This window comes from Phycodurus eques, chromosome 15 (genome assembly GCF_024500275.1).
Source record: "Phycodurus eques isolate BA_2022a chromosome 15, UOR_Pequ_1.1, whole genome shotgun sequence".
NCBI classification, from domain to species: Eukaryota; Metazoa; Chordata; class Actinopteri; order Syngnathiformes; family Syngnathidae; genus Phycodurus; species Phycodurus eques.
In genome coordinates, this window is record NC_084539.1 from 24,093,819 (window position 1) to 24,103,431 (window position 9,613).

The following is a 9,613-nucleotide window of genomic DNA, read 5'->3' on the forward strand; positions in this document are numbered from 1 at the left end:
GGCAAAGGAGAAGACGGATGAAAAACGCAGCAGAAAAATAAAGATAGAATAACATGAATGTTCTACAGTCACACAATTGCAAACCAAACTAAATTTTATTTAGAAATTATAAATCCATCTCAAATCAATTTAATAAATTCAAAGCAAGTAAATTTTATATAAATCTCGTCCATCCATCCATTTTCTGAGCCGCTTCTCCTCACGCGGGTCGCGGGCATGCTGGAGCCTATCCCAGCTGTCATCGGGCAGGAGGTGGGGTACACCCTGAACTGGTTGCCAGCCAATCGTAGGGCACATACAAATAAACAACCATTCGCACTCACAGTCACACCTACGGGCAATTTTAGAGTCTCCAATTAATGCATGTTTTTGGGATGTGGGAGGAAAGCGGAGTGCCCGGAGAAAACGCACGCGGGCACGGGGAGAACATGCAAACTCCACACAGACGGGGCCGGGGATTGAACCCAGGTCCTCAGAACTGTAAGGCTGACGTTCTAACCAGTCGCCCACCGTGCCGCCTCATCTCGTCAATTTTATCTATAAATCATAAACCCAGCTCGTCAGTTTTATTTATAAATTATAAATCCATCGTAAATCGATGTTATTTATAATTTATAAACAAGGACATTTTATTTATATATCACTTTAAGAACAACCGCAGCTGCAACAAAGTGCTGCACATACAACTCCAACATAAAACAATTTAACATAATTTAGAGATTAAAATAAATTTAATTAATAAATAAAATAGCAATAAAAAGGAGCCAAGTCCAGAAAGAGTTACGAGCATAGTCACGAGGAATTCAACTCTTAATTCAAGATACCACTATACTTTTTTTTTTTATTAATTTTTTTTATCTTGTCTTGAAGTTTGTAAGTGTGCTCATTTCGTGGTACAAAGTACACGGATGTACGGTAATACCCATCAGATTTACTCGGAATATTACCGCTACGCTTTGACCCAACACGGTATTTGATGAAAGCGCGCCGCCGCGCGGCCTGCCTGCGTGTTCGCATGATGAACAGACCACAGGATTGGAATTCCACGTCGTCCGGTTAAAAAGTAAATATAAATTTTTAGAAACGTTTACTGCATGCGTGGCGTATATTTATTATTCTTCTATAAATGTTTTTCTTTGGTTGGGGAAAAGTTTCGTAAAAAAAGAACCGGAAGTGTCAGCGAACCGGACGTCGGCACAGTGACGTCACCCGCCGTAAACAAACCAAACCGTCGTATGGCCAATTTACCACAAGCACACACAAACAAAAAGACTGCTTGCGACGTCTTTGTAGTCGTTTGCTACTTTCAATTGGCACGGCGGACAAAGTTAAGCAGCTAACAGCAGCTTAGTCTAGGTTATCTTAACGTAGTTTAGTGTAGTTTCGTTTGTTTTTGGTCCGGAGAGGTCGAGTGTTTATGCGTCCAAGCATGACCCAACAGAGAGGAGTCAACAGTCTGCAGTTTAACCAGGACCACAGTAAGATTCATTTTAAATTTTTAAATTGCCCTTTCACATTTCACTTTCAGAACCACAGTAAATTCCAGCTTCCTACTCATTCTGGCCGATAATGCACGTCCATACTTCAACGTTTAATCCTGAAGGTTTAATTTAACTACAGTGTGTTTATAGATTCACATTAAAGAAATTAGATTGGGCTCGTTTTAAGAATAAAAACATTCAGACCTGATGCAGTTGAATGGGCAACACACAACTCGGTCCATTCTTTTAATCATAATTTACATGACCAAGAGATTTGTTACGTTTATTTAGCCGTTCGAAAATGTGTTAATAAAAATTTATTGATTTTCAGTCATTTATCTAAATTTGTTGAATGTAAATAACTATTTTCAAACAATGAGTAAAGTGATAAGTTACATAAATTCATTATTTACATTTGATGGAATAAAAGGTCCATTAATTATACAGAATAATACAACAGATGGTCCCTAACCCTAATCTCCAAATCAAGTGACCTGTCTGTTTTCAAAAGTCAAACGTGGCCCTTGAGCACAAACATTTGCCTCATGCTCCTGTAGTGTTAAAAAGTGCTTTCCCCCCCCCCCCCCAGGTTGCTTCTGTTGCTCCATGGAGTCTGGTGTGAGGATCTACAACGTCGAGCCTCTGATGGAGAAAGGCCACCTGGGTGAGCATGTCGCCGTCTAGCCGCCCTCTTCACCTGTGCTCCCTGACGTGCGCCCCCTGACGTGAGCACGTCATTTCCTCCTTTCCAGATCACGAGCAGGTGGGCAGCGTGGCGTCGTGCTCCATGCTGCATCGCTCCAACCTACTGGCCGTGGTCGGGGGTGGAGTCAATCCCAAATTCTCTGACATATCAGGTGGGTGACTTGAACCCTTGTTGATAATGATGACGATGACGACCACGAGCCCACACTTGTGGCTGGGTATATTTGGTTTCAGTGTTGATCTGGGACGATGCGCGGGAGTGTCGGGACGCCAAAGATAAACTGGTGCTGGAGTTCACGTTCACCAAACCGGTGCTGGGCGTCCGCATGCGACACGACAAGTAAGCCACAAATAACCCTTATTGCTAACCGTTCAAACGGAACGAAAAGTCACATTGCTTGCAAACAGTCCGTTCTGTTCTTCCTGAAGATCGTGTCGGCGCTCTTGCGAAGACTTCCTCGTGGAATCTGCGGACGTGCTCATTAAAACCAATTTTTAATTTTGGAAATTAAATAAAAATGGGACTCTCGTCTCTTTTTAGGGCCGTTTCTTTAGACTCTGGTCCCAAGAAGGGGGCCGGCTCTCAGCTTCCCTGTGGCCCCTCAATTGTTTTTGTCGATTCAAATAGTTTTTGACCAGATTGTATGTAAAATGAATTACTAATTTCAAATATACTTTATTGAATATTCATCTTCCGTACCGCTTATCTTCACTAGGGTTGCGTGCGTGCTGGAGCCTATGCCTACTGAATCTGGGCGAGAGGCGGGGTACACCCTGAACTTGTCGCCAGCCAATCGCAGGGCACAATAACAAACAACCGTTTGCAATCACATTTCCACCTACGGGCACTTTAGAGCCTTCAATGAACCTAGCATGGATTTTTTGGGGGATGTGGGAGGAAAGCGGAGTACTCTGAGAAAACCCACACAGGCACGGGGAGAACATGCAAACTCCACACAGGCGAGGCCGGATTTGAACCTGAGTCCTCAGACCTGTGAGGCAGACGTGCTAACCAGTCGTTCACTGTTCCACTTAATTGAATATGCATTATTTATATAGTTTTATTAATTCACATACTCTACAGTGCTACAAAGAATAAAATGTCAATAATACAAAAGAGCATCAAAAAGGTTGTGTTTTTGTGTATTCAAGAGTTGCAGAAGACAAATTTGCTCACTCGCACGTTGAAGAGTAGCTTCTCCTTGTTTTTTCTCACCCAACTGAAGTGTCAGGTCAACAGTACTGACATTGCACACTTTCAAGCACAATCGAAGCAGCGAGTTAGCGAGAAATAACTGCCTCAAACATGTTTGACGAGTGACGAAATGGTCATGGCGATAATACATGCAGGTTCATGATTGGCATCAGTGGGGATGACGCAGTAAAATGTTTCTGGCACTTGGTGGGTTCTGCAATCAACCTTTTTGTTCCCGACCAGTTTTACGTAGTACTTGTTTGGTTTTGAGGGTTAGGAAAGGCCGTATCCAACAATAACATAATAGCGCTTGGCGGCTTTTGTGTTCGAACTCTTCATTTCTAAACTTCAGGGTCAGGGTGGGGGTGTCAATTACTGGTGTTTTTGGCCCCCTTAATTGGAGTTTGTCTCTCCAGGATCGTCATGGTGTTGAAGAACCGGATCTACGTGTACAGCTTTCCCGACAAGCCGGTCAAGCTGTTTGAGTTTGACACGCGTGACAACCCCAAAGGTCTCACCCACTCAGTCCTTGACACCATATTCCCCCCGTCGGCCATTTTGTAACAGCCGCCGCTGTTCCCAGCAGGTCTGTGCGACTTGTGTACCAGTCTGGAGAAGCAGCTGCTCGTCTTCCCGGGACACAAATGTGGAAGTCTGCAGTTGGTTGTAACGTCCACACACTTGACTTTCATCTTTCTACTTCATGTCGCCAACATCATTCCACTCAGCTCGGACAATAATAATTTAATAAAAATTTAAATAAATACATTTCCATTGCACTGACCATTTCCAAGAGGAAAAACTAATAAATCATCTGTATAGACAAAATACAGTGAAAAAGTATTGGCCCCCTTCTCAAATTATATTTTTGCAGTTTCCCCACTTTAAGATTATCAGACAAATGTAACTAACTAAACAAATATAACCCAAGTGAACTTCAAATGCTGTTTTTAAATGATTTTATTTATTAAGGGGAAAAACCTACTCAAAGTTTACGTGGCCCTGTGTGAAAAAGAAATTACCCCCCTTTTTAAATCATGAATGAATTGTGGCTAATCACAATATTTGATTAATTTTCAATGATCACACCCAAGCCTGATTACATCCGGACCTGTTCAATCAAGAAATCACTTAAACACATACTGTCCCGACGAAATCAAGTCAGACAAAAGACGTAATAAAGTTGCAACAAAATGAAACGATCCACAGAAATTCCCGATCAGTCAAGAAATGAAGTAATTGACATTGATCAGTCTGGAAAGAGTTATAAAAGCCACTTTGAAAGCTTTAGGATTCCAGTGAACCATAGAGAGAGCCATTATCCTCACATGGAGAAAACATGGAACACTGGTGAACCTTCCCAGGAGTGGCCAGCCTACAAAGATTACCCCAAGAGACCAGGAATGATTCATCCAGGAGGCCACAATGGAACTCAGGACAACTGGTAATGAACTGCAGGCTTCCCTTGCCTCAGTCAAGGTCAGAGTTCATCAGAATCATCTTTATTTGCCAAGTATGTTAAAGAAAACACAAGAAATTTGTCTCCGGGAGTTGGAGCCGCTCTTGTACGACAACAGACAGTCAATTGACAGAGAACACTTTGGAGACAGAAAGACATTGACAAAAAAAAAAACAGTCACCGAGCAATAAAGGGTTGCTAGTTGTCTGTTAATGCTGGTACATTTTATTTTTATGTTATTTTTTTTTGACAATTGTGCAAAAGATGCAGAGTCCTCTAGCACTGAGAGCAGTTCGAATGACTAATATTGCAATAGTCCGGTGCAATGACCATTGTGCAAAGGGTGCCGAGACTTCAAGGGGTGTATGCAGTTTAAGTGACGAGTAGTGCGATCATCTGGGACAATGTTGATTGTGCAAATGTTGCAGATACTCCTCAATCAGTGTGCAACTGGAGGAGATGCTACTCATGACAGAACAATAAGGGAGAGATTGGGCAAAAATGGCATCCATGACAGATTTCCAAGGCCAAAATCACTGCTAAGCAAAAGGAACAAAGGCTTGTCTTACTTTTGCTAAAAGAAAAAAATAATCTGAATGATTCCGAAGACTTTTGGGAGAACATTATATGGACAAACGAGATGAAAGTTGAGCTTTTTGGAAAGTGTGCATCTCGTTACATCTGGCGTAAATGTAGCACAGCATTAAAAAAAAAAAAAAAAAAAATCATTAGTGAGATGGTCTTGGGTTGCTTTCTCCTTCAGGACCTGGAAAACTTGCAGTGATTGATGGAACCATTAATTCTGCTCTTTAACAGAAAATCCTGAAGAAAATTTTGGTGACCTTAAGCTAAAGCACACTTTGGTTCTGCAGCAGGATAATGATCCAAAATACACCAGCAAGTCAACGTCTGAATGGGCTTAAAAAAAAAAAAAACTAAATGAAGGTTTTGGAACGGCCTAATCAAAGTCCAGACTTCAATCCGATTGAAATGCAGTGGCATGACCTTCAAAAGGCCGTTCATGCTCCAAAACCCTTCATTTTTTCTGAATTCAAACAATTCTGAAAGGAAGAGTGGGCCAAAATATATCCAGAGATGTGAAGACTCATTGCCAGTTCCAGAAAACGCTTGATTTCAGTTGTTGCTGCTGATGATGGCCCAGCCAGTTCTTAGGTTTAGGGGGCCATTACTTTTTCCACACAGGGCCAGGTAACTCGAAGTTTTTGTTTTCCTTAATTAATGAAATCACTTAAAAACAGCATTTTAAGTTCACTTTGGTTATATTTGTCTGATATTTACATTTGCATGATGAGCTTAAACATTAAAGTGGGGAACCTATGCAAAAATATAAGAATTTGAGAACGGACCAATAGTTTTTCACAGCACTGTAATCATTCCCATTATTTCTGTGTAAGTTGATGCCTGTTAATGCCTTGGAAAAAGCTTGTTTGATATCAGCAGAAATTATTCAAACTTGTCTTGACTGATGTCACTGAAGTCCATATCAGCCAGCCGCACTTCCTGTCGGGAACGATGTCCCACCCGTCCCTTCCCCTCCTCCAGGATCTGTCCAACACCAAACCCGGAACGTCGGCGGCTCCGTTCACCGTCAACGCTCACCAGAGCGAGATCGCCTGCGTGGCGCTCAACCAGCCGGGCAGTGTGGCCGCCTCCGCATCTCGCAAGGGGACGCTCATCCGGCTCTTCGACACCAGCAGCCGCGACAAACTGGTGGAGCTGCGGCGAGGCACAGACCCCGCCACGCTCTACTGGTAAGTGCCGCACGCCCGCCCGCTCCCATTGACCGCTTCTAACTTGCTGCTGACCGTGTCCACTTCCTTCCTGTGTGCAGCATCAACTTCAGTCACGATTCGTCGTTCTTGTGCGCATCCAGCGACAAAGGGACGGTCCACATCTTCGCGCTGAAAGACACCAAACTCAACCGCCGCTCCGCGTAAGACCGCACCGGCCCGCTCCTCAACCCCGTGCCCCCTTGACCGTGTGTGTGCGCGTGTGTGTGTCAGGTTGGCTCGCGTTGGAAAGGTGGGCCCTGTGATCGGTCAGTACGTGGACAGTCAGTGGTCGCTGGCCAGCTTCACCGTGCCGGCCGAGTGCGCATGCATCTGCGCCTTCGGGAAGAACACGTCCAAGAACGTCAACTCCGTCATCGGTCAGCCGCCGCTTGCTCCTCGTCGTCTTCTGGAAACGCGTAAACGTCGTTGATGTTTTTTGTCGTGTCACCCGCAGCCATCTGCGTGGACGGAACCTTCCACAAGTACGTCTTCACGCCCGAGGGAAACTGCAACCGAGAAGCCTTTGACGTCTACTTAGACATTTGCGACGATGACGACTTCTGAAGGCTGCCGGGAAGGCAAGCGAAGACTGGAGGAGGTGTGTCGGACAAGGGAGGAGTCAGTGGTGGTCATTGTCACAAGCAGACTGAGGGTTATACATGCAAGACATCCTTTTCTAGTAGCATAGCATAGCTTGTCATGTGGGCATGTCAACTATTTGACATTTTTGTCACAGCGCCCCCTGTTGATTGGGGTTGTTGTTGACTAAAAAAAATGAACATAGTTATGTGACAAAATAAAGATTTGTTTTATTTAATCGAAAGAAAAGTCCAACTCCCAAAATGTACCTTTTTAAATAAAGTTATTACACACATTGTAACTACAATTTACACCGATCTCATCGGCCTGATCGGTATCGGACGATAATTAGCATTTTATGCTGATCGGCTTTAATGTCATAATTTGCAGATCCGAAAAATGATGTCATTGATCGGCTCCGCAAGAGAAATTTACTCTGCGTCGCCATCGTGTACAGTGTATTTAAATCCAAAAGCTGGTTTATTTTTAGGCTTGTTGCACGTCTTTTGACTTAGTACTGTAAATATATGACAGCCAATAGTTATTAAAAAAAAAACATCTCGGCAGTGTGGGACAGACAACGCATAATGTTGGACTACAAGACAAATTTCCTCTTTCACAATTGGACTATGTCAGACAACTGCAATAAAATCTTGTATTCCGATACCACCGCATCCCGTCTTTTACGATCATTGGGCTTTGTCTTGTCAAACTCAAATGCTACCGGATACACTCGTTACAACAACGACGACGACAATAATTGATCGCGTTGTGTGTATTATAAGAACAACATGGGGGAAAACGTGTGCTGGTGGTCACCGGTGCTCGGGAGAGGACTTTAATTCAAGGCTTGCTTGAGGTCCGTTCACATGCTTTTAATACGATACGGCTCACAAGCAGTCAACAAAACGAAAAGTAGCCTAGCAAGCCAACTGGTTCGAGCGTCAGCCTCACAGTTCTAAGGACAGGGGTTCAATCCCCGGCCCCGCCTGCGTGGAGTTTGCATGGTCTCCCCGTGCCTGCGTGGGTTTTCTCCGGGCACTCCGGTTTCCTCCCACATCCCAAAAACATGCATTAATTGGGGACTCTAAATTGCCCGTAGGTGTGACTGTGAGTGCGAATGGTTGCTTGTTTGTATGTGCCCTGCAATTGGCTGGCAACCAGTTCAGGGTGTACCCCGCCTCCTGCCCGATGATAGCTGGGATAGGCTCCAGCACGCCCGCGACCCTAGTGAGGAGAAGCGGCTCAGAAGTGGGATTGATGGATGCAAAATATATTAATCGAAAACACAATGTTAAAATTTCTCTGTCTGAACCGAAACATTGAGAACTTCACATCTTTAATCATTTTTAACCCCCTCCAAAATCCTGTATTATCTCATACAAGTTTGAAAGTTGAAGTGAAAATCTATTCGAAGCTTGAAAACACATTTTTTTTTGCTAACAATATAATTACATTTACAGCTCTGCTGCAGTTTATACTCCCCATTTCGAATTTCTAACATCAATCGTTTTCCTTCAGCATTTCCTCAACCTCTCTAAAAGACCTGGAGCACACAGGTTCGAGTCCAACTGTGGACAAAAATGTAAAAAAAGGGAAACTAGTTGTTGGAGAGACTTCTAGTGTGTGGAGGGGCCCCTGAGCTCAGCTCAAGAGATGCAGTTGCAGCACACTTTAGCTCTTCTTACATTCCTTCAAGTGTGTGTGGTGCAACACAAAGTTTACATCGGAGTGGGAGGTTACTTTTTCCTTGAAGGACAATAATCGGTAAAATCAGAAAAAAAAGTTTGTCAAAGACTTTAACTGAAAAACAGAAACTATATTCATCAGACTTTTTGTGACATTTTAATAAAGACAAATGTAACTTGTAAAAAAAATCATGGAAAAGTAATAACCTATAAGTACTGCAGTGTCCTAGTGCTGGATGTGTGCCTTTCACGGTCGTGGCCCAGCGAGTTCAGTCAGGAGCCGGAATCTGGTTGGCCGGTTCGTCTGAGTGCGAGTTGTGACCTACAGCAGCACCTTGCGTGTTCTAATTTTGTATTTAACTGCTTACACCGTCGAAGAAACGGCTGCTGTGGCTTTCCATGCCCACACGCCAGGGCATCTAAGTACATTGTGGCCGAACAACAACAAAACAAGTGATAGTTCGTAACTGGAAAAACTTGCAAGTCACGGTACCTCTGTATATTAATAGTGAACACATTTTTGGGGTGTCGGCATTGTTTACTTCAAACAAAGCATTTGGTCAAATTTTTTTGAAGTTTGAAGGTGGACTATGATCAAGACGACAAGGTCGAATGTGAGGAGACTAGCGCTGGGCATTAAGACCAGAAGTGGGTAGAGTAGCCAAATATTGTACTGAAGTAGTAGTACTGTTACTTTAGAATAATATGACTCA

General features: G+C 43.5%; 1 protein-coding gene across 2 annotated transcripts; it reads left to right on the top strand.

Moving 5' to 3' along the window:
* Positions 1 to 1,207: 1,207 nt before the first annotated feature.
* Positions 1,208 to 7,878, top strand: wdr45 (WD repeat domain 45). 2 transcript variants are annotated; one of them, XM_061699296.1, is made up of 10 exons: positions 1,208 to 1,478; positions 2,071 to 2,145; positions 2,234 to 2,338; positions 2,421 to 2,526; positions 3,798 to 3,892; positions 3,965 to 4,047; positions 6,404 to 6,612; positions 6,693 to 6,794; positions 6,865 to 7,010; positions 7,088 to 7,878. In XM_061699296.1, exons 1-10 carry the CDS (start codon positions 1,418 to 1,420, stop codon positions 7,195 to 7,197), a joined length of 1,092 nt encoding a protein of 363 aa, XP_061555280.1. In that variant the 5' UTR covers positions 1,208 to 1,417; the 3' UTR covers positions 7,198 to 7,878. The 2 variants fall into 2 exon arrangements, with proteins under 2 accessions (XP_061555280.1, XP_061555281.1); XM_061699297.1 differs by having other exon boundaries at positions 3,968 to 4,047.
* Positions 7,879 to 9,613: the final 1,735 nt, after the last annotated feature.